General features: G+C 49.7%; 1 protein-coding gene across 1 annotated transcript in view; it reads right to left on the reverse strand.

Moving 5' to 3' along the window:
* The window catches only part of CALB2 (calbindin 2), a 33,965-nt gene extending 10,345 nt beyond the window's left edge, over positions 1-23,620 (reverse strand). The window contains exons 1-4 of the mRNA XM_003939933.3: positions 23,457-23,620; positions 9,941-10,017; positions 7,324-7,413; positions 3,411-3,491 (exon numbers count right to left, since the gene is read on the reverse strand). Of these exons, the coding sequence (XP_003939982.1) occupies positions 3,411-3,491; positions 7,324-7,413; positions 9,941-10,017; positions 23,457-23,550 (342 nt within the window). The 5' untranslated portion in view covers positions 23,551-23,620. The remainder of the gene's footprint in view (positions 1-3,410; positions 3,492-7,323; positions 7,414-9,940; positions 10,018-23,456) is intronic.
* Positions 23,621-24,395: the final 775 nt, after the last annotated feature.

Raw genomic sequence — 24,395 nt, forward strand, 5'->3', positions numbered from 1 at the left:
ACACTTAGTGCAGTAGAGTTTAGTTCATCTCAGTTGAGTCTTGACTGAAAAGAGGAAGACACCCCGCTCCAAGTCGCCTAAAAGGGGGATGACCTGAAGGAACCCCAGTCCCTGCACAGAATAAAGCACCAGCGGCTGCTTTTCCAATCCATCTTGCTATCCGGTCCATTCCCGACCACGCACTCCCCCCGGACGCCAGCCCTGGGCTCCCCCGCACGCCGCCTCTCCCCTCCAGCAGCCGTGCTCATCATCGCCAATGCATCCGTATTCTCTTCTCATTCAAGAAAAAGAATTAAAGAGGCCTGGGCTTTGTGAAATCTCAAAGAAATCCCAAGGCATCGCTAAAATGAGAAGTTGTTGAGCTGAGTGCTGGGATGGGAGCTAGCTGAGAGCGCAAACCTTTCAGGGTGATCAAGGGACCATTTCAGGTTTCTGGCTGGTAAAAATGGAACAAATGGAACAGACTCCCAGAGGTGACAGTGGGATGGTACGGTGGGAGGGTGGGGTCCCAGAAACCTTGGTGCGCATGTCTGCTCTGAGGTTATGCGGAGGCTTAGAAGGGGAAATGCATATAAGAATATGAAATGTGCAGGCGCGGGGCTCCTGCCTGTAATCCCAGCGCTTTGGGAGGCCAAGGCGGGCGGCTCAGGAGGTCAGGAAATCGAGACCATCCTGGCTAACGTGGTGAAACCCCCATTTCTACTAAAAATACAAAAAAATTGCCAGGTGTGGTGGCATGTGCCTATAGTCCCCCCTACTTGGGAGGCTGAGGCAGGAGAATCACTTGAACCTGGGAGGCAGAGGTTGCAGTGAGCCGAGATCATGCCACTGCATTCCAGCCTGGGCAACAGAAGAATATGAAATCCCGTCAGCCACACAGGGAAGCCACTAATGATTTTGTGAAAGAGAAAGGGAAAAGGGTCTGGGGAGATGCTTTTAGCTCCTCTGTAAGCATCCCTGCCCTCCTGCAAGCTCCCACCATCCCTGTTTCCAGACCAGAGGTGGAAGAGAAGCCAATTTTTGGCTATCAGGAAAGGAGTCAGGCTTGATGCTCCCTTTTCTGTAGTTGGAAAACTTGATACAAAAGTCACACCCTGACAAGTTATAAGGATATGCAGAACTTTTTTTCTCCCAGGCAGGCTAGAGAAGGACTAAGAACAGAAGCCAGAATGTCAATTATCAGCTTGTGGAATCTGGCCATCTTGAAAAAACTGGAGAAAAATCTTTTAACACACCATAAAATTAAATCCATCTCTGATGCTCTGGCAAGCTGTCACTTAAAAAAATGACTCTTCCACTCTGAGAACTGGTTCTTTTTCACTGACTTTCTGCCCGGGAGGGGAGCTTGCTGTCACGTAGGTTTCAGGCCAGCTCTCCAGTTGTTTTGGACAGTGAATCACGGAGAGGGGATTACCGGTGGCTGGAAATGGATTTAACCCCGATGAACAGCAAAGAGAGTCACGTTGAAGGCCAGGCCAGTCATTATCCATCAGAGCAGGCAGCTCATGAGGGGAGTACGGGTTGGATTTCACTCTGAGGGATGCGTACGCTGAATAGTTAGAGTGTGGATTGCTTCTCGGCCTTTTGGCTAAGATCAAGTGTAGAGTGTGGAGTCCCAGAAAGAAAGGGAGAAATTATTGGTAGTTTGCTGGACATCAGGATTAGTAATATATTTGGTTGAACCACATAGAATTTCCACTTTTTTTTAAGTCAAAAATGGTTAAATATCATCTATTTCATGTGGTTCAATTTATCAGGTGAATATTACTCAAAACACATGAGTTCGAACATCATATTTTACATGAGGATCTCAAGGAAATTATATTGCCAAGAGGGGACTGATAATTTTATTTATTTATTTGTTTGTTTGTTTATTTTTGAGACTGAGTTTTGCTCTGTTGCTCAGGCTGGAGTTCAGTGGTGTGACCTTGGCTCACTGCAACCTCTGCCTTTCGGGTTCAAGTGATTCTCCTATCTCAGCCTCCTCAGTAGCTGGGATTACAGGCATGCACCACCACATCCAGCTAATTTTTGTATTTGTAATAAATATGGGTTTTGCCATGTTGTCCAGGCTGGTCTTGAACTTCTGACCTCAAGTGATCCACCTGCCTTGGCCTCCCAGAATGCTGGGGTTCTAGGCATGGGGCACAGTGCCCAGATGGGAATGCTAATTTTTAAAAGGAAAACCCAAACCTTATCATAGTCAAAGATCAAATGTGGAAGATACCAGAAACTGGAATCCTCACTGGACTTTTCTAGCTATAGAATTGTACATAAATCCACCCTTCCCAAGCCTGTTTCTTTGAACTCTGAGAGACACAACACCATTACTGAGTGGCATGAGATCCTGGAGCCAAACTGAGTGGCACAGTTTTCTTTATTGCATGATGTCTCAGAGCCTGTAATATGCAAATGGCCACAGCAAATCCCCAAATAAGAGATGCATGTACATAGTATTTCCCAAGTGTACTCAACCCAAGCTTACTTTTCATCTTACTCCCCACACTTTAACGTGCATACACATCATCTGGGGATCTTGTTAAAATGTAGATCCTGATTCACTGGGTCAGGGAGTCTGTCTGCATTTTTGTGTTTTTGTTTTTTCTTTGAGATAGGGTCTTGCTCTGTGGCCCAGCCTGGAATGCAGTGGTGTGATCTTCAGCCTCAAACTTCTGGGCTCATGATCCTCCTGCCTTAGCCTTCTTGAGAAGCTGGGACTGCAGGTGTGCACCAACATATCCCACTAAGTTTTTTTTTTTTTTTTTTAATTCCTCATCACTTGGTGGTTTTTATTTTTGTAGAGACAAGGTCTCACTATGTTGCTCAGGCTGGTCTTGACCCCTGGCCTCAAGGGATCCTTCCGCCTTAGCCTCTCTGAGTAGGAATACAGGCCTTTCTCCCTTTTTTTCTTTTTTTCTTTTTTTCTTTTTTTGAGATGGAGTCTCTCTCTGTCACCCAGGCTGAGAGTGCAGTAGTGCAATCTCGGCTCACTGCCGCCTCTGCCTCCTGGGTTCAATCGATTCTCCTGCCTCAGCCTCCTGAGTAGCTGGGATTACAGCTGCCTGCCACCATGCCTGGTTAATTTTTTGTGTGTTTTGGTAGAGATGGAGTTTCGACATGTTGGCCAGGCTGGTCTCAAACTCCTGACCTCAGGTGATCCACTGGCCTCAGCCTCCCAAAGTGCTGGGATTATAGGCATGAGCCACGGCTCCCAGCCCCTTTCTACTTTTCTAATAGGCACCCAGGTGATACTGTTGCCGCCAGTCCACAGACCACACTTTGAGTAGCAAAGCTCTAGGGAGTTTGGCATCTCCCAGGGACCATTACCAGGCAGGAGGGTGGGTCTGGCTCTGAACATGGGAGGAAGGCAGTCCCCAGTGCTTAGAAAGAAGCTAGTGCCTTGGCCTCACCTCCATAAACTCGGCGCTCGAGCCCACGTGCTGCCTGAAGCACAGAAGGAAGTTCTCTTCGGTTGGCAGGATCTGCGCCAGCTGTGAAAATACAGAGAGTGACACTAACATGACAGAGGGACTTGCCAGGGAACAGAACAGACTTTCCCCTAAGAAGGATGGAAAGGGCCCGTGGCGAGGCAGGGTGGAAATTGCATTTTGCTTCCTTCCTTGAGAACGGGTGCTGGCAGCCCTTCAAAGGGAAAGAAGGGTGTTCAGAGAATGCTTTTGAGTCGTCCCAACCTTAGGGGATGAGCAACTGGAGGGGTAAAAAGTGGTGCTACTTTAGAAGGCAAGCACCCAGACTCAAAAGAATACTTAATAGATGATTCCATGTATGCAAAATTCTGAAAAATTAGTAGATGGGTGGTTGCCTGGGGTAAGAGGGCCTGCACCAGGCCAGAGGAACATTTTGGGGGGTAATAGAAAGGTTATATCTTCATTGGGGTGGTGATTTCATAGCCTAAAATCTAAACTGAAAGAACTGTATACTTCAAATGGATGCAGTTGTTGTATGTAAATTGATACAGCAACAATTTGATTTTTGAAAGATGCAGGTATCCTCTTGCAGTAAGCACTGCTGGCTGCCCACCCAATCAGCCTTGCCCCCTCTTTAGCTCCTGGAACGCTTGGGTCACGGGCCAATCCTGATGAGTCTACCTCGGTGAAGTGTGAGCCTCTCATTCTCTTTGCCAGAGATTGGCTTGCAGGTAGGCTAGTGACCCAGTTTTGACCAATGAAATGTGAGGAAAGGGCTGCCGTGGGTACTTCTGGGAACGTTTCCTTGCACTTCGGAGGGGCTCTTTCTGCAGCTGGACAGTGGTTGCATATGGATGTATGTGGGTGCATGTAGTTGGATGTGGTTTTCTGTGGGTGCATGTGGTATGTGGATGTATGTGGGTATATGTGGTTTGTGTAGGTGTACGTGGTTGTATGTCAATGCATGTGGGTGTATATGGTGTGTGTGGGTGTATGTGGTTGTATGTGGATGTCTGTGGTTGTGTGTGGATGCATGTGGTTGGATGTGGATACATGTAGTTGGATGTGGTTGTATGTGGGTGCATGTGGTTGTATGTGGATGTTTGTGGTTGTGTGTGGGTATATGTGGTTGTAAGCTGATGCATATGGGTGTATTTGGGTGTATGTGGTTGCATGTGGTTGTATGTGGATGTGTGTGGGTGCATGTAGTTGGATGTGGTTGTGTGTGGGTGCATGTAGTTGGACGTCGTTGTGTGTGGGTGCATGTGGTTTTATGTGGATGTATGTGGGTGTGTGGATGTATGTGGGTATTTGTGGATGTACATGGGTGTATGTGGCTGTATGTGGATGTGTGTGGTTGTATGTGGATGTTTGTGGCTATATGTGGATGCGTGCGGCTGTATGTGAATGTGGTTATATGTGAATATATGTAGGTGCATGTGGCTGTATGTTGTATGTGGCTGTATGTGGTCATATGTTGTTGCATGTGGGTATATGTGGGTATATGTGGTTGTATGTGGGTATGTGGTGATATATGTGAGTGTGTGTGGTTGTATGTGGGTATATGTGGATGTGATGCCTGGTGCTGTGGCAGCCATCTTGCTAGTAACCTGAGATGAAGGTGTTTTGAGGGTATAGAACAGAACCAAGAGAACTGCAGGGAGGCAGAGTGGGAGCCCTGGCCACCACCTGGAGCCAAACCTTCCCCTGGCCTTTCTCTTAGGAGCCTCTCATGGTAAGCTATGGCCCTCAGGCCAAATATGGCCCAGGAGTTGTTTGTAAAGTTTTATATGATGTGACCACACCCCCTCATGGACATACCATGCATGGCTGCTTTTGTGCTACAGTGGCAGAGCTGAAAAGCTGTGGCAGAGACTGGATGGCCCGCAAACCCTAACACACTTAGCTTAATCTGTATTTTTATAGAAAAACTCCGGCCGGGCGCGGTGGCTCAAGCCTGTAATCCCAGCACTCTGGGAGGCCAAGGCGGGTGGATCACGAGGTCAAGAGATCGAGACCATCCTGGTCAACATGGTGAAACCCCGTCTCTACCAAAAATACAAAAAATTAGCTGGGCATGGTAGCGCGTGCCTGTAATCCCAGCTACTCAGGAGGCTGAGGCAGGAGAATTGCCTGAACCCAGGAGGCGGAGGTTGCAGTGAGCCGAGATCGCGCCATTGCACTCCAGCCTGGGTAACAAGAGCAAAACTCCGTCTCAAAAAAAAAAAAAAAAAAAGAGCGAAACTCCCTCTCATAAAAACAAAACAAAACAAAAAAACCTCTACCAACCCTCGGTTTAAGCCCCCTTGAGTGAGTCAGCATGGGCATCTACAGTGGCCACTCTGGGTGCCTATCCCTGCTCTTCTGTAAATAGGCTGGTGGCCATCTCTCAGCTGCTATGACGTCAGACTGCTAACAGCTCAGCCTTGTCCCTGCATGAGAACTGCCCTGAGCCAGACCAGAGCTGCCCCACTGGGGAAGTTCCCTGGGTCTCCTCCTTGCCCAGTGAAGTCAAGCCTGCATCCAATGACAGATTAACACAGGGTATGACAGACCAGACCCCTTGCCTCAAGGTGGGACCCACCCTGTGACACAGTCTCCACTCCAAAGTCTCCTTGAGCCTAGCCAAGGCGAGGCTCCAGCTGAGCCTGCATCCTTGCACAGCACTGTCCCCTGCCCTTTCCTGCTGCCTTCTCTAGAGAGTTCTCCCTAGATAAGTTGCTTCCACTCAAATCTCTGTCTCAGGCATCCAACCTAAGGCAGCATCCCAACAATGTACCCGGGCGGAGCTCTGCCCTAATTCATGTGCCACCATCATCATTCTTTTTAATTTCTTTATATGTTTTGTAAAGTGGAGGTCTTGGTATATTGCCTAGGCTGGTCTTCAACTCCCGGCCTCAAGGGTCCTCTGCCTTGGCCTACCAAAGTGCTGGGATTACAGACATAAGCCACTGAGTCCAGCCAGCATTCTTGAGCCCTTGACTGTGGTCACTGATTGCCAGAGGTGTCTGACATGTACCTGCATGTGAGTATGTGTGAGTCTATGTGTGTCTGTGTATATATGTGTGCATATATGAATGGATATATGGATATGTATAAATTATGTTATAGGTAAATTATATGTTTATATACATAAATTGCCAATGTGAACTATAAATGTATAGATTATATTTGTGTAAATTATGTACATAACTTTAAAAAATTATGCCTTTGGGCCGGGCGCGGTGGCTCAAGCCTGTAATCCCAGCACTTTGGGAGGCCGAGGCAGGTGGATCACGAGGTCGAGAGATCAAGACCATCCTGGTCAACATGGTGAAACCCCATCTCTACTAAAAATACAAAAAAGTAGCTGGGCATGGTGGCGCGTGCTTGTAATCCCAGCTACTCAGGAGGCTGAGGCAGGAGAATTGCTTGAACCCAGGAGGCGGAGGTTGCGGTGAGCCGAGATCGCGCCATTGCACTCCAGCCTGGGTAACAAGAGTGAAACTCCGTCTCAAAAAAACAAAAACAAAAACAAAACAAAACAAAACAAAACAAAACAAAAAAATTATGCCTTTGGATGCCTTTAGGTGGGGCATGGAGTCTCTTGCTCACTTGTCTTCAGCCTCCCTACTGTCTTCAGCTGGGCTCACCACTCCTTTACAATACCTGTTGGCTCCTGTGGGTGTCTAAGGTCTCCACCCCAGCTTAGGTCATTGCTTATTGCTTCTTCCTTCCTTGGGTGACACACAAGAAAAGCCCCAGCTGTTCTCTCTGGTCAGCCCAAGTGCTGGGGTTGCGGGAGCTCTGAGGCGCCCCCCTCACTCCAGTCCTTAGCAGGATGCTCATGTCTGAAAAGGCACAGGAGACCCAGGGCCCCTCCCACACAGCTCTGAACCAGCGGGGCAGGGCTCACCTCTGCCATCTCGATTTTCCCATCTGAGTTCTTATCATACTTCTGCATGAACTCCTTCATCTTTTCTCCAAAGTTGTCACTCTTTGACATCTGCGGAAAGACAAAGGGGCCTGATTTTTTGCTGCTGAAGCTCATGCGAATCACGATCTCAGAGCAGGAAGCTTGGAAATCGTTTTGTATCCTGGATGAGGGGTTGCAGAACCCGGTTATGCTGCTGCTCTGATTGATCAAGGCTGTGTTGTTTTCCTTTTCAGATTCCCTCCAAACCAAGTCATCTCTTCTTCAAGGTTCAGTCATATCAATTTCAAAGGACACATGGCCATGCTCCATACCACATAATCAAATCTGCCCTGCTGTCTTTGAGATGGATTAAGCTACAACTCTATAGGAAGGGCTTAGACTTGTTCCCATCACTCAGATGTAAGAACTAAGGCCTCAACATTTTACTGAAGCAGCTTGTAAGCAAACTGAACTTAATTCAGTGCCCCCTAATAGGTCCTAAGCACTTCATCATAGCAAAGTGAATTGCTCATTTTCTTCTTTAAAGACTAACTGGCAATTCTGCAATATTTTCACTCTTGATTTTCATGCCAGGAGGAACATGAGGAGGAAGTCATCATGTAGCTGAAGGGTAATTTAAATAGTCCACGCAATTATTCTGACTACCAGAAAGCAAAGAACTTAAAACCTTCTTTCAAGCCCACGGCTGCCTATCTTAAACATAGACTTGAAGCTCTCCAGCTTTCCCGTGATTTGAGGTAATGCTGATTAATTACTTGCATTAAGGAGCTCTTCCTTCTCCCTGGTTAATGATGAGCGCACCTTGCATGACTAATGCCTCTGCCTCACTCAGCTGATTATTTCCATGTGAGTTGTGTGCTCCCCAGGATTGGGCCAAGGGAAATCCTACCACTTCGGAGAGTCTCCTGAATCTATCTGATCGCTTTTTACTTTTGGAATTGGTATCAGTTTGCCAATATTTATTTGTTTATCAGTATTTATTTACAAAGGTACATAGTCTGATCCCAGGCACTTGTCACAAGTGTGGCCATCCTATTTAGGTTTTACAGTAAAAGCCCCTGTGATGTTAGCAGCCCTTCCATTTTACACATGCATGGAGGCCAAGATGACTTCTCTAGAGGTCACCCAGTGAGTATAGCCAGAATTTGAACTCATGGCTTTTGCTTCCAAGGCCAATATTCTTTCTACCATATAACAGCTGCTCTGAGAACCAGTCCTGGATGACATCAGCTGGGATTGTTGACAGACTTGAAAATTACCCCAATGACATCTGAGGAAGGGAATGACTAAGAAAAGGATTTTAGATGCAAAGCACTTCATGAAAACACATTTCTCTGCCTCACCCATGATCCCAGAATCAGTTCTGAAGCCCATGCCTTCTCTGATCCAGGCTTCATTATCCCAGGAGCTGATGGGAGAACTGTTGATAAACAAACCCATGAATCACCTCCAACCTTTTAAGCCCATCACTTTGACCCCCTTCTCACTGGAGCGCTCTGCCGAGCTTTGAACAGGGAGCTCACCGGAGGATTTGTGACTCATCTCCCAAACTGCTCCCCAAAGCGCTGCAAATAAACAGTGGACTGGCTAACAGACACGCAGCAGGGGAGAGCAGAGACACCTCCAGAGGGCCCGAGGGAGCTGATGGGAGGCCGTGGGGCTGACTCCATGTACTCCAGAACCAGCCACGGGAATCACAGCAGACTAGTTCCATCACCTGGGCTTTGCAATATTTCAAATACCTCCCCTAAGAGGCTTTAGCAAACTCAGTAGTGCCAGGTTAGCACCAGAGAAAGCAACAATCCTGTCACTACAGGGCTGAGATGTGATCCGGAGTCACTTTGGGAAAGTTCAGGAGGTCTTGATTCCTCCACGAATGAGGCCAGCCAGTGCCATCTGGTTCAGATACTGGCTTAGAGCAATCCTCGATTTTCCTCTAGTTCCTTGCTGGGGATTCTAGCCCATGTTGCTCTAGAACAGTGGTTCTCTACTGAGGATGATTCTGCCCCCAATCTCCCACCAAGGGGGTATCTGGCAATGTTTGGAGACATTTTCAATTGTCACAGCTTGAAGGAGGATAATAGGGCATCTCATGAGTAGACCCAGGAATGCTGCTAAACTCCTGCAATGCACAGGGCAGCCCCTACAACAAATTATTCCACCTCAAATGCCAACAGTGCAGAGGCTGAGAAACTCTGGTTTAGAATCAGGGCCCTTGAAACCTCCTAGGCATCTAGTCTGGAGTCATGACCCTTCAGCATCTTTGCTTAGGGTACAGAAGCTATGGACTCTGTCCCTAGGGAAAAAATAGAATATATATTAATACATGCAACCGCAGACATAACGCTTTGCAGTTTTTGCAGGAGGGTTCATCAACCCCTGGTGTCCATTCATGAATCTCCCTTAATTCCAGACACCCAGGGATATTGAGATAAGGTACTCTTAGGGAATAGTCTATTTTTTATCCTTACAAATAAAATGCTATGTCACAACCAGAGATACGAGGCCTGCTTATGGAATATCTGACTGGGACAGAGCATGCTCAAAGGCATAGGTCAGGAAAATCCCAAACAATGGGAGATGGGGCTGGGCTTACCATGCCGGAGCCTTTTCTTGCCTTCTCCAGCTCTTGGAAAAAGTTTTCTAACTCTTTACCTTCAATATACCCATTTCCTGTAAAGAGAGACAGAACAAAATCAATTTCAGTGCTAAATAATAAGGGGGGCATGGGGTGGGCATGTCGGGGCTTCATGGAGAATGTCTTCTCCCAGCTGGTCCACAAGCTGGTGTATAGGTCAGTGGAGCTAGGGGTGTGGGTCCAGCCCTTAGGGCATTTGCACCTAGAGATCCAAGGCGAACACTGTACATTCAGCAGCTAGAAAATGCCGGGAGGAACTTGCACAAAGTCCGAGAGGACAGAGGAGTGCAGAAGCTGGCAGCTTCCATATCTGCCCCTCACGCCTGGGCAAGCACTAAGTGACTGAGGTGTGACAGGAGACAAGGCGTCAGCATCAGGGGTCATCAGCAAGTGACGGGCCCTGGTCAGGGGCAGAACTGGGGTCCCTGGGGTTCAGAAGGTGTGGTGGGTTACAGTGCTGCCCCCAGAATGGGACCTTACTTGGAAACAGGGTCCTTGCAGATACCGTTAGTTCAGATGAGTCATACTGGATTGGGGTGGGCCCTAAATCCAGTGGCTGATGTCCTTATAAGAAAGCCTTGTGGAGACACAGAGACCCAGGTAGAAGACCACGTCTTCACGGAGGCAGAGGCCAGTGTGGTGTGTGTACAAGCCAAGGAGCACCATGGGCTGCCAGCAAGCACTAGAAGCCAGGAGGGAGGCAGGGAGCAGAGTTGCCCGTGGAGCTCGAGCAGAGCCTGCCGACACCTTGATTTCGCATTTCCAGCCTCTGGAAATGCGAGAGACTACATTTCTGTTGTGTTAAGTCACCTAGTTTGTGGTGCCTTGTCATGACAGTCCTAGGAAACAAAAACAGAAGGGCCCAGAAAAAAGAGAATCACGGGCATCTGTCCTAGGGGACGCCACCCCCTACCCCCCGCCCCATCTGAGACTTGGTCACAGGGATCAAGAGTAGGAGAGGCATCCCAGCTGGTAATGAAGAGAGGGGGCTCTGAGGCCTGTGAGTGCAGATTTCCAGTTGGTCCTGCTGTATGTACCAACAGTCTGACTTTGAGACAGTTCTTTAACCCATCTCATCTGCAGAGTAGGTTCTTATAATCAAACAGGATTTTGTATGGAAAGCCCACCCTATAGTTATTGTGAGTGCAACATAAGTATTATTATTGAGTTCCATTGCCAGAACCTGTGTCTAAGGTGGGAATGAATCTGTGGGGAAAGTGCAGTGATCAGAACCAGGTCCCGAGGTCAGAGCCTGACTTGCAAGTTCACATAAGTAGTGAGGTCCTTGAGGCTCTCACGTCTTGAGCCTGGATGGTCTAGAGAACAGGACTGAGCTGAGTGCGTGGTCAAGTTCACTAGTCAGTGCTGTGATGGGGAAGGAGGCATTTGTGGGTGTGAAATCTGAAAAGGCTCAGGCCATGCCTCCTAGACTTTGCTGCAGCAAAGAATCTGCTGGGGATTTTTCCTTTTTTGGAGACAGAGTCTTAATGTATTGCCCAGGCTAGAGTTCAGTGCTATTCATAAGCATGATCATAGCACACTACAGCCCCAAACTCCTAGGCTTAAGTGATCCTCCTGCCTTAGCCTCCCAAGTAACTGGGACTACAGGTACACAGCCCTCAGGGATCTTTAAAAAATGTGGATATCTGGCTCCCACCTCTAGATTTTGTTTGGGGTGTGAATTAAGCACCATGATTTTTTTTTTTTTTAACACTCCCAGGTGATTTTTTGTGCAGCAAAGTTTGAAATCCACTGACCTTAAGTTCTAAATCTGATCTAATGCAATTGAGCAAGATTCCCATAGAGGAGATTCAACTCAAAGAAGAAGGGAAGTGGTAGCTTTCACCAAGGGCAAATAGAATTACAAATGTAACAGAGAAAATAAAGGGGCATTTACCTGGCCTCTCTGAGGGGTTGCATGGGGAGGCTTTTCCCAGCTTCTCCTTCTAGGGTCCCCTGAGAATTTAAATTCCGAATAAATAAACTTAGAAGCACTGTCTAGTGGAGAATATGCCACAATGAATATTGTATGGCAAGAATCACATGAGATAAATTATGTATTTTTTGTCTGTAGGGAAAAGACGTGATTGTAATGGGCTCGCAGAGCCATATTTGACTTCCCTTTTATCCTAGAATAGGGTGGTTATCTTTCTCCTAGGATATGTGTAAAGCTTCTTAGGAGAACTGGAATTTCAGAAGAGTGTGGTTGCTGTGAGGCTGGCTAAACTAGGGGAGTGAGGAAGAGGGAGTGGCCTTTCTAGGCAAAAAGACATTCCTCTAGTTGATGATACTCTGAGTTGGAAGAACGAGTAATTTTTCTCTTCCTGGTCACTCCCTGCAGCGATCTGGCTTTTCTCCTATCACTGAGGTGCAATTTCTTCTCGACTAAGAAGGCAAAGTCACATTCTTCTCCTAGGAGGCTTTGTAGAGTCAGACGGGGAGGCGAAAAGCTGAGCTCAGCCCTGAGTACATCTGCAGCTTCCAGAAGCCCAAGGCTGGGGCAGGAGGTGGGGGCTGGCACCACGAGTGCATGGCATGGTTCAGTGAAGCAGAGGCCACAGGAGCCAGGGCTGAGCAGACACAGGAGGGAGTGCGTGTCTGTTTCATGAGTGTATCAGGAGGTGGCTGAAAGGAACTGGCTAGCGGAAGCCTGCAGAGCAGTGTGATATGTTTCTAAGAGCAGCCTCCACTCAGCTCTGGACAGTGCCCCCTCATCCTTCCGTGGATCCTTGTTTTACACCAGGTCCTCCATGTTCTGCCATTTCTTCCCTGGTCCCTTCACCTATCATTTAGGGGGTCGGCGGAGTCACTGGCCTTTCTTGCTGAGGCACCAAGACCTGGTGCTTCTCCTCCCTCTAACATACCCAGATTATAGGACACCATTTGTGTGAACCTCAGTTTCCTCTCCTATGAAATGGGGCAATGGTAGCACCCTCCTCATACAGCTGCCGTGAAGATGAAAGGGGATAATAACACACTTGTGGCGCTGGCCTGCAGTGAGCCTCACATGTGCCGGCGGGCGTTACCATCACGGCCACTGTGTGTGCCTCCCGGCTATGCTGCAAACACCTTGGCCTTGGGCTACTTTCTTCAGGTTGGAATGATTTAGGGGCGCAGAGGGAGGCCAAAGCATGTAAGGCTAGCATGGAGCCCCGCCACACCGAACGATCTGAACCCAAAGAAGAAAAGTACAGATCTCTAGGGCTACCTTTTCCTCGGAGTTTTTCTGGGACTTAGAAAGAGTAAGTATTTTTACTACCTCTATTTTTTTTTTTTTTTTTTTTTTTTTCTAGAAAGGTTTGAAGGAGATTTAACAACCTCAAGAAACTCAGACAATCAGCCAGTGCCTCTCCCAGCAGGAAAGTTCTGAAGGTCAATGGAATGTCTTTAACTCTTCAAAGCACTTCCGCCCTCTTTCTTTGCTCTACTAGGTAAGTTGAGCCCTCACTATGGGTAAGGCCTGCGTGGGTTGCTGTTGGGGAAATGAACCCACACACAATCTTTCCATGTAGAAAACGATTCTACATGGGCATGGCAGCATAGAATCATTTCCTGGTGAGAGAAGGCAAGCACCTTGCTCAGGACCACACAGCCAGGGAGGACGAGAATGGAAGTGTCCTAATTCCTGATCCAGATCCAGGGTTCATTCACTCATTCATTCACTCCAGGAAACTTTTTTTTTTTTGAGACAAGGTCTGCTCTGTTATCAGGCTGTAGTGCAGTGGCTGGATCACGGCTCACTGCAGCCTCAGTGTCCTGGGCTGAAGCCATCCTCCCACCACAGCGTCTCCAGTAGCTGGGACTACAGGTGTATGCCTAAATTTTGGTGTTTTGTTTTTGTTTTTGTTTTTGGTAGAGACAGGGTTTTGCTATGTTGCCCAGGCTGGTCTTTATCTCCTGAGCTCAAGTGATCTACCTCACTTTGTCCCAGCTCCCAAAGTGCTGGGACTACAGGCATAAGCCGCCATGCACCGCCCATCGGAGAACCTGTGTTGAGCATCCGAGTTGTGCAGGCATCAGGGGAGTAAAGGCCAGCTAGGTCCTGCCATGGTGGGGCTTATGCTCTAGTGGGGTGTGGGTGACACAGGGACAGACAACAAGCAAGGAAATGAATTTAAACATGGTGTTTGCAGTGTCAAGAGCAATGACGAAATGTATGCTCTAGTGGGGTGTGGGTGACACAGGGACAGACAACAAGCAAGGAAATGAATTAAAACATGGTGTTTGCAGTGTCAAGAGCAATGACGAAATGACAGTATAATAGAGTAGAGGTCGACTTCCTGGGCTTCTGGACAGGGTGAGCAGGGAAGACCTCTCAAGAAGCCTCAGCTTCTAGGAAGGGGGCCGAGAAAGGAAGGAGGAAAACTGAAGGCAGGGAGTGGGGTCCAGGAGCTAGAAGGGCAGCACTGTGGAGCGAAGCCGCCTCCCTCAATTCAGCTTGAGCGGCAGAGGCAGCAGGAGGTTCCCGGGCCAGGAGGAACCCCTCTCCCCACACTAGGAATTCCACGGCCTCCCTCTGTGCACCCCAACAACAGAACAGAAATGTGGTTCGGTGCAATAAGCCTTGATGTTTTCGAACTGAGCCCCAGTTCCACTTTGTGCCTGGTGCTTGGGAAGCTATCACCACGTTTTAGATGTGGGCCCATTCCCCAAGAGCGTTAATGGTCAGCCTGGGAGAGGTAGGGAGAGGCAGGCAGATGGGGGGCTGACGGCAGACAGTGAGGAGCAGAGGAGAGATTGGCAGGTGGCGCTGCAGGGCCCAGAAGGGACACTCCACACCCAGCCCCCAACTGTGGATGCAAGATGGCCTTCATTGCTCTGGCTTCCCTCAAAGCAACTCCCCATCCATCTCCAGGAGGCCCTTATCACGGAGGTGGGGTAGAGGAGGAGCTGGTGGACACCCTTCTAGGAGGACCCGGGCACTGGATGAATGGTCTGCTGTTTCTATGACCCTCTTTCAGGGGGTGGGGCGACTGGTCACCAAACAAGGCTCATTCGAATGGGCATTGATAAAGATGTGGTTACCATGGCAACCGTCACTCCTAACGTCTTATCAAACCACATCCTGTGAACATGAGGGAGCAGAGTCAAGGTGAGAGCCAGGGACCCTGCATCCTTCCTTAGTCTACTCTTGCTACCATTCCTCACCACCACTGTGCCTCAGTTTCCCTCAGTTTAAAGTGAGAGAATGCTTCTTTACCTTTCATCTGACCACAGATACCTGAGAAGCCATGTCTGCAGAAGGCTTCACCCCTCAGTAGAAAGAGACCCCAGGGAGACTTTGTTCTTTCTGAGCCTTGTATGTTCAGATTTTCTAAAAGTTGAACAGGTAAGAGGTACCTGAGTGAGAGGTATAATAATAATTTTACCACCTGTTCTATGACTGTCCATATGACGTTGGGCATGTCAATTTCTCTGAGCCTCAGTTTCTTTATCTCTAAAATGTACATAACGATTTATGCTCTCTCTACTTTAGAAAGTTGTGGTGACAGCTGTACAAGGTAATATGGAAGGAAGCACTCTGGAAAATGTAAAATCTCACATAAATGGAAGGAACAAATATTGCCTTCCATGTAAACTCCCTCCTCTTAAGTTCGTCTAAGTCAATTTATAGATGAAAACCCTTTACCCAGAAGAGTTCCAGCACCACTGCTTTCCTCAGAATACTGGTTCTCAAGCCAGGTGTGGTGGCTCACACCTGTAATCCTAGCACTTTGCGGGGCGGAGGTGGGTGGATTGCTTGAGGCTGGGAGTTCAGACCAGCCTGGCCAACATGGCAAAATCCCATCTCTACTAAAAATACAAAAATTAGCTGGATGTGTTGGTGTGTGCCTGCAGTCCCAGATAGTTGGGAGGCTGAGGCATGAGAATTGCTTGAACCCAGGAGACAGAGGTTGCAGTGAGCTGAGACTGTGCCACTGTGCTCCAGCCTGAGTGACAGAGTAAGACACTCTCTCTCAAAAAAAAAAAAAAAAAAAAAAAAAGGAAAGAAAGAAAAAGAAAAAAGAATACTTGTTTTCAGTTCAGGCTGTTTATTAGGATCACCTGGGAAGATTTTAAAACAACCCTGTGGCCTTGACCCCATCCCCAGAATTTCTGATTTAATGGATGCCGTGGTATGGTGGGGGGTGGGGGGCGGTGGTGGTGGTCTCAAAGCTCTGCAGGTGATTCTAATGCTCAGAACAGTCAAGGTTGGGAAGTGCTTTAGAGCAGCGTATCTCAAACTTTAGGGCACATAAAAATTACCAGGGATTGTATTAAAGTGAGGATTCTAATTCAGTAGGATTGGAGCATAAGAATGTGCTGTGCAAAGTGCGGTCTATGGACCAGCAGTGTTGGAACTACCTGGGAGCTTGTTAGGAATGCGGAATCCCAGGCCCCACCTTGGACCTACTGAATCTCTTTCTCTGGGGGGCGGTGCCTAACAATCTATTGACCATACTGTCTTGGTGATTCATCAATGTGCTAGAATCTGAGAAGCACTAGCTCAGCGGTTCTCAAATTTTGGTTTAGACCAGACACATCAGTGTCCCTTGGGGGCTTCTTAGAAACGCAAATTCTAAGGCCTGACCCAGGACCTACAGAATCTGAGTCTCTGGGGATGGGGCTCAGACGCCTGTGTTTTAACCTGTCCTCCAGCACACTCAAGATGTTGCGTCCAGCTGCTTCTAGTGCACCAGTCTGTGTAGCGGTCTGCAGTCCAGAGATTAGAGAGGTCAAAGGAGGGAAGGTTCGCGCCTTTCGAATTTCCTTGTTAAGCTGCACCAGAAGGCATCCCGGAGACCAGGCTACTTGTCAGTCTGTCTGGAGTTCAGATTTATCGAAGGCAAACAGTCCTCCAACCTCCATCTGGAGCACCCTCTGGGACGGTCAGATCCTACCCTTCGGGGTAAGAAATTGGCTTCCCCAGTCTCTGCCCCAGTATTAATCTTGCTTTGCATGATGTACGCCACTCACAGAGGGCTTTCTGCTTCCCACCTCATCTGTTCTTTACCACCCAGCCAGGTAAACAGTTAGCAACCCCATCTCAGAAAGGAGGAATCGGAGGGGGAAGGAGATTCAGCTGCAGCTGACAGAGGTGGGGGACCAGCCTGGCTTCCTTCTGTTCGTCCCAGGGACAATGTCTGTCCATATCTGCATTTGTCCTGGCCCTCCCCGCCCCCCACCCCGCCCCACACACACTCTTCTTCCAGTGGCTCTGGAAAAAAGCCCCAGAGTGACGAGCTACCAGCTATCAGCTGAATGCTTGGGCACTTGAATTTCAACCCGTGTTTCTGGGCTGTGCTGTTTTGGACCCGTGGCTCTGGAGCTGGGCTGGGTCCCCTGAACCTGTGGACATCTGGCAGCCTAATGCTGGGCTGAGTCCCAGGCATGAGGGAGGCCAGAAGGATAGGGCAGATTGGGTGAGAGGGGAGGTAGTGGAGAGCCAACAAGGACAGGGGGAGGGCTGAAGCCAGAGGCCCCAGATGGGCCGGCTTGGCAAAGGAGGGCCTGTGATGCAATCCACCACGGACTGGGGCCGGAGAGACACTGTTCTTCAAGAGCCTCAGGCCTGCCCTAGTAATTCTGGCTCCCTTGGCGTTGGAATTGATTTCCCTGAGGGGTCTCCTTAGCCCTGGAAACCTCCCCCAGGGGCTTGGCTGGAACAGCTGCTGCAGTCCGGAGGGGAATATTCAAGCTGAGCAGGGCAGGCACACCCGGACCGGCTGGGCTAGTGGCTGCCCTGGCAATGTGGGGCTGGTGTCTTGTTTGTGAAATGGGTCCCTTAGGCGGCCTCCCCAGGGAGCCCCAGCTCTTTACAGACCAGCTGCTCCCCCTGCCAGCTGGTGCGATCACAGTCTGAGAAGCAGAGCCAGAGGAGGCAAGAGCCCACCTGGAGGTATGCAGCATAAAGCTGGCACACATGGGCACTCCACAAAGCTGGCACACATGGGCACTCCACAACCTGAGGACACCATTAGTGAAACAACTAGGGAGTTGGGGGTAGGAGCAGAGGCAGGGGTGGGGGACATTTTCCAGGGCCCACCCCAGATGGGTCAGGTGGCTGTCCCCTACGAGCCTCATATCCTGACATCATGCCACACCTGACTGAGAGGTATACAGACCATCCTCTGACAACGTAATTCTTGGTTCCCAGCACCAGACCCTGTTGAATTTAAATGGGCCAAGACCCAGTCATTTTGATAAATCCTATGATTACCTTATAAATAGCCCAGTTAAGTTGCATTGTAACTGTTGTGTTATTTATATAAATACTTCATATACATCACGTGCTTTGTGACCCTATTTCGGTGTGTCTTTCATTTTGGTATTGCAGGACCTTCATACAGCCAGTTGCCCAGGTTCCCGTTCACCTCTGAGAGGTGCTGCTGTTCTGATATTCCTCCCCGTTCCCTAAACCAGGGACAGACAAATTAGCAGTGAGCTACACTCTGGGAGAGCCTGCCTGGGCAAGTCGGTCTGAGGCCCCTGCGTGCCCCTCAGTGCTGTGTGGGCTTGGAGAAGACTGCTGCCAGGTCACTGGGTTTCAGAGGGGCCAGGACGGGAGCCGGGGCAGAGCTCTCCTCAGCCCTTTGTGGCCTCTATTGTTATTTTTAAAATCCTCAGGGCCCACATAGATAAGGAACAGGACTTGGTCCCTGTGAGAGGCTTTGAGCACCCCCCGCGTCACCAGGGACATTTGGAGGTGGACAGAGGCCCATAAGAGTCTAGGTAGATCCCCCCACCTGGAGATGTATGCATATTTCTTATGAGGGAAGGGAAAGTGTCTATCACAGCAATGACAGACACCTTCCCTTCCCTCTTTCTTTTCCTTCCTTCCTTCTCCTTTCTTTCCCTCTTTCTTTCTTTCTTTCTCTCTCTCTCTTTCTGACACACTGTAGCCCAGGCTGGAGTGCGGTGGCATAATCTCAGCTCACTGCAACCTCTGGCTCCCGGGTCCCAGTTGAAACAATTCTCCTGCCTCAGCCTCCCAAGTAGCTGGGATTACAGGTACGCACTACCATGCCCAGCTAACTTTTGTATTTTTAGTAGAGACAGAGTTTCACCATGTTAGCCAGGCTGGTCTTGAACTCTTGACCTTGAGATCTGCCCACCTCGGCCTCCCAAAGTGCTGGGATTACAGCAGTGAGCCACCGCGCCCGGCCTTATTTATTTTTTTAATGATAGGATCTGGCTCTGTTGCCCAGGCTGGAGCACAGTGGTGCAATGACAGCTCACTGCAGCCTTATACTTCCTGGGCTCAAGCCATCTTCCTGCCTCAGCCTCCCAAGTAGCTGGGATTAGTTGTGTGCCACCATACCTGTCTAATTTTTAAATTTTTAGAAGAGACAGGGGTCTCACTGTGTTGCCCAAGCTGGTCTCAAACTCTCGGCTTCAAGTGATCCTCCTGTCTTGGCCTCCCATGGTGCTGTGGTTACAGGCCTGAGCCACTGCGCCTGGCCTGCCTTCTTATATCTTTATTGTTTTGCTGGCTACACAGGAAACATGCTCTTGTAAAATTTTCAAGCACTACAGAAATGAACTTAGAAAGTAAAAGAAAATCCCCTTTGATTTAGCTCATTCACTCTTCAGAGAGAACCACTATTGTTCAGTTGTATTATTCTAAATATTCTGTAACATACTTATGTCATTCATAATAAAAATGGGCTTATACCATAATAGGGTTCTGCTACAGTTGTAAACAATTTAAGAATACATCTTGGACGTTTTTCCATGTCACTACAAAAGCTTCACTTTGCTCTATAGTGCTCCATTTTAGAGATGACCATATTTATTTTTCTGAAGCACATTCCTCCTTCCACCCATTGACATTGTTAGTAATTCTGAAGAATACTGTAATAGACATGCTTGTTCGTGTAACTGTGTGCACATGTATGGGCATATCTATGTAGGTTACATTCCTGGGAGTGAGTAGGATGTTCAACTTGGTCCCAAGAATGTCTCCTTTTCCCTGGAAGAGAACGTATCTTATCTCTTCACTCTTAGTTGCTTCCAAAGGAGTAGCAAAAGCTAAGGCATTTCTCTTTTTTGTGCATTCCACAAATTTGCTGCTCACAGATGGTCAGCAAAATAGGAGCCCGGTGGCCTGTCCGATCAGAACCACAAATAAAAGACAGTGTGGACTCTGAACGAGGCATCTCTCAGCCACCTGGATCCTTTAGAGTAGGGGAGTTCCTGATGCAGAAGTGGCCAGGAAGCAACAGAGCAACGGGCTCAGCTATGTAAGGCCATGTCAGGTCCACTCGGAGCATGGAGGTGAGGTGTGCAAGAGCCTGAGACCCCTCCAGGGTCACTGGGTGGTTTGGCTGCCATCTTCCCTACCTCAGCCTTTGAGAGACAATGTTGGAACCCTCCCAAGTGCATGCCCTTGGCTGCCTGCTGAGGCAGAGGTGGTGTGGTGGTACTGGGGATTAGGAGACCAGATTCCTGGTTCCCCTCTTTTCCTCTTCCTGCTTTGCTGTGTGATCTTGTGAGAAGAATTTTGCCTCTTTGAGTCCCAGTTTCTCGTGCTCCAAACATACACTTCTTTTCTCTATCACAAGGCGAATAAGAATTTGGAAAATAATCCAACGCTTTAGGGGATGGTGCCGTTTTCTGTTTTGGAATGGGCTGAGTTAAGGGTCCTCCTGTCCCCATCCCCCCTCTCCTTGGGATCCAGCTGCCTCCTAAGATCTCTTTGTCTTTGTTTACTATGAGGCAGCATCCAGAAGGGGTGGAGAGGTGGCTCCCCCTCTCTGGGGCTGTGATTAATTGGGCTCCAGCCAGCGCACTCCAGGGACCTGGAGAGCTGCAAGGGAGAGTTCTCTCAGTTGTCTTTAAGATTCCAAGTGGTGGTGGCGGGGGGCACTCATAGAGTTGGGAACAAACCCCACTTTGAAAATGGAATCCAGAATTGGTAGGACAGAGGCCTCAATAGGGCCGGGAGCACTCAGGCAGTGCAGTGTTGGGCTCATCTGCAGCCTCTGGGTGTTCAGGAGGGGAGGAAGGTCTCCCAAAGCCTCACTCTAGATCCTTTTGTGGAATTCCAATTTGGCTGTATACATATTTTCCTAAGTCACCTCTCTTTCATCTCTGGTGTTTTAATCCTCATTGCCTTCCTTCTCTGTTGGGTCCATGGCCCTTTCTTGGGACTTCCCTGAGGCTGAGATGCAGAGATGGCATCCCCCATCAGTGGGAGACTGATGGACAGGGAAGAAGATGCAAGCATCAAGCTCCCGCTTTGTGCGGAGCAGGAGGGAGCCAGAGGCACGATTTGGGAGGCTTTGAAGATCTTGGGTTTGGTGGTAGCTTAGCTATACTCTAGCCAAGCCAAGGACCCCATTTTGGGATACAAGAAACTGCCCATCACTCCCAAGGCTGGGTTGGGGGCTTTTCTTTGAGGCAATGAGAGGGAGACTAGTACCTATCATCATGGGAAAGAAAAAAAAAAAAAAAAAAAAAAACCCTCTTCCAAACCAAACAGGTGTCCAGGAGCCAGAGTGGGGAAATAAACGCTAAGCAGGAACCAGTCCCACCACTAACTTGCTAAATGACCTAGGAAAAGTCAACCCCCGTGTTTGTTTCCTCATCTGTCCAAGGGGAGTCATGGTCTGCGCAGCAGCCTCACACCTTGAGAAGGTGCAGTTGGGTTTTGAAAAGTAAAATGTCTCAGATGAACGTAAGGATCTGCATGGTAACGGCCGGTGCTCTTGGTTGTCCCTCTGAGAGTGGGAAAAGTAGAACTGTGGAGTCCTCTGTTTATAGCTGACTCATCTAGCAGGAGGCCCGTGGTGTAACCTTGGCTGCTTGGTAACTTTCCTTGAATCACGCAAGACTCTGGTGCAGATAAACTGGCAGGAACCTCCTTAGGGAATGTGCATGTCATCTGGAATACTAAAAGGCTGCGCTTTTCTTAGGAGAGCCCTTTGTACCAAGGGAATTTGATGGCAGGAGCTGGGGATTGGAAATGCAACCCCTCTTTAGCCCCATTTTACAGATTTAACAATCTACCTACCTCCTCGGTAATTCACAGGCAGATCACAGTCCTAACCCAGGGATTCAAATGCCTCGTCCCCTACCCTTCCAGTTTTCTCGGTTGGCTCCAAAGAAACAAAATCTCACCCATTGGCCTCTCCAGACGTTAACACCTCCCTCCCCATAGCACCCTGGGCAGAGGATCTCTGTTGAGACACCTCCACACCCTGCCGAGGCGAGGAAGGGAGGAGGGAAGAATGGAGTGAGGCACGTCTGATATTCCTCTGTTTTCCAACCCCCTTGCTCTCAGACCCCAGGACAAACTCTCTGAGCCGCCGCTCTCTCACCCCACACGGATCTGGGACAGGGGCCTGAATGACAGGTGTCAGAGCCCACAGGGCTGAGCCCGGTCCCCTGGATGACTGCGCAGCACAGTGGTTAAGAACTTGTGTTCTGGAGACAGTCTCTGTCTTAGCCTTTCCCACTGGCCTCCCTTTGGGGTCAGCCCCTCCAGGAGCTACCCCAGGGGAGGGTAGCTACAGACACCACAAAATGTCTGAGATGCCAGGACGTGTTGCTCATCTTAGCCAGCTCTGTGCATAGAGAGGGAAATCAGATTTCAGAGTGACAGAAACAGAATCTAGTGATATCAGAAGCCTCTAAAGGGGGGCCGTGGTTTATGCCTGAGTCAGACCACCACAGACTCTTGGAATCTCAGTGCTGGGGGCTGCCTCCAGGACAGGTCATTCAGTCTGGCCCTTGCTTTTTGGGTGAGTCAGTGTCAAGACCATACAGAGCAGAGGATTGGTCACAGAGGCAGTTGAGGGTGGTGCCTCCCCTACCCGGAGAAGAAGTCACCAAGAGCACCCAGGATGATCACTCTGAGGGAACAGGTCTGGGGCTGGCATCCCAAAGCTGCCCCCACCACACCCACTATGCTGTGTTGGGAAACCCACATGCCCATGGCGGCTGGCAAATGGACAAAGGAAGTCAGGGAGTGTTCGGGGCCCCCAGTGCCATTGTCCACCTCTGCTCCCTCCCAGCCAAGCTGGGGAGGCTAAGTTTCCCTCCACGATCGCCTAGTTTATCCCAGCCTCCAGCACGGTGACGGGGCTAACCTGGCATTCAACAAAAGGGGAAGAGAAGGAAAGAAATGAGTGGGCTTCTGAGATCTGAGGCTGGAGCCCTGAAGGCAGGGGAGGTGGGGAAGATGGGAGAGAGAACCCGGAGGCCTTCCCAGCCCGGGCCACCTCTCGGGAAAGCTCCCACTTGCTCAGAATGAGGCTGTAAGTGCTGGTGGGCTCTGGGTCATTCCACGCTAGGGAAGAAAAGTTACTGACAGTTGTCCCCAGAGGTGCTGGATGTCTCCCAAACTCAGGACCCCGATCCCAGCAGGCTCTGCGACCAGACCACATCCTGAGGGCAAGGGTACACCCGCCCGCACTCAGCGCCACCCCTCGCCCCCTTACCGCAGGTCCCCTGGGTGCCAATGGGCACAGAAGTTGGGAGCTTTACTGACCGTCTGCGTCAAAGTGCTTCCAGATTTCCAGGAACTGGGACGCCGTCACCTCGGCCAGGTGCAGGTAAGGGGGCTGCTGCTGCGGGCCAGCCATGGCGAGCCGCTCGGAGACCTCAGCCTGCACCGCTCCCGCTACGCGCCGGCTCGGCTCTGGCACTCGCGCTGGGGCTGCGCGCCACGGAGCCTTTATATATGCTCCGGAGCCTGCGCCCGCGCCCGGCCGCCAGCAGGGGGCGCGCGCGCTCAGGGAATCCGGCCGGGGCGCGGCGCGGCGGCGCGAGGGGCTTGGCCGGGACCCCTGGGGGGACCTCACCTCTTCGCCGAGATCTCTCCGCGCCGGGCCAGGGACAGCTGGAGGCTTTTCGGTGAAAATGAGGGAGAGCTGCCCTTGCCTCCGTCCTCGACCGTCTTGAGTGCATCCACCACTTATTATTGCTGGCAGTACCAATAATAACCGTAGTAACAGCACGAATCGTAATACTAACAACAATTTGACAAACAGCACTCAGGCCTCGGAGTTCACTAGATCTCTCGTGCCTCTGCTCTCCTGATCCTTCCACAGCAGGAAGAGCAGGGAACACTTTTCCGATGAGGTATTTGTGACTTAAGATAATTAAGTGACTTGCCCAGCAAATGAGTGGCGGAGCTAGAATTTGAACTCAGCACTCTTTCCACACCTCACGTGGCTCCTTCATGGGGCCCAGTCTTGCCGAGCAGCCAAGAGTTCTCAAGGCTTTACTTAGTGGGGAGCAGCTGGAACCAGCAGTGCCCCGGGAGGATTCCGATGGGAGTGGGGTGGGGCAGGGGGGCTTCCACTGTCTGTTTGCACCCTGCTATATCCATCCCCCTGGGAGCCTCCCTTCACCCCTGGTACCTTCCTCACCCTGGTGTGGCTGGGGGTGGGGGTGCTTTTAGACATTTGGCCAGGGGGTGGCAGAA

This window comes from Saimiri boliviensis, chromosome 1, assembly GCF_048565385.1.
Source record: "Saimiri boliviensis isolate mSaiBol1 chromosome 1, mSaiBol1.pri, whole genome shotgun sequence".
Classification (NCBI taxonomy): Eukaryota; Metazoa; Chordata; class Mammalia; order Primates; family Cebidae; genus Saimiri; species Saimiri boliviensis.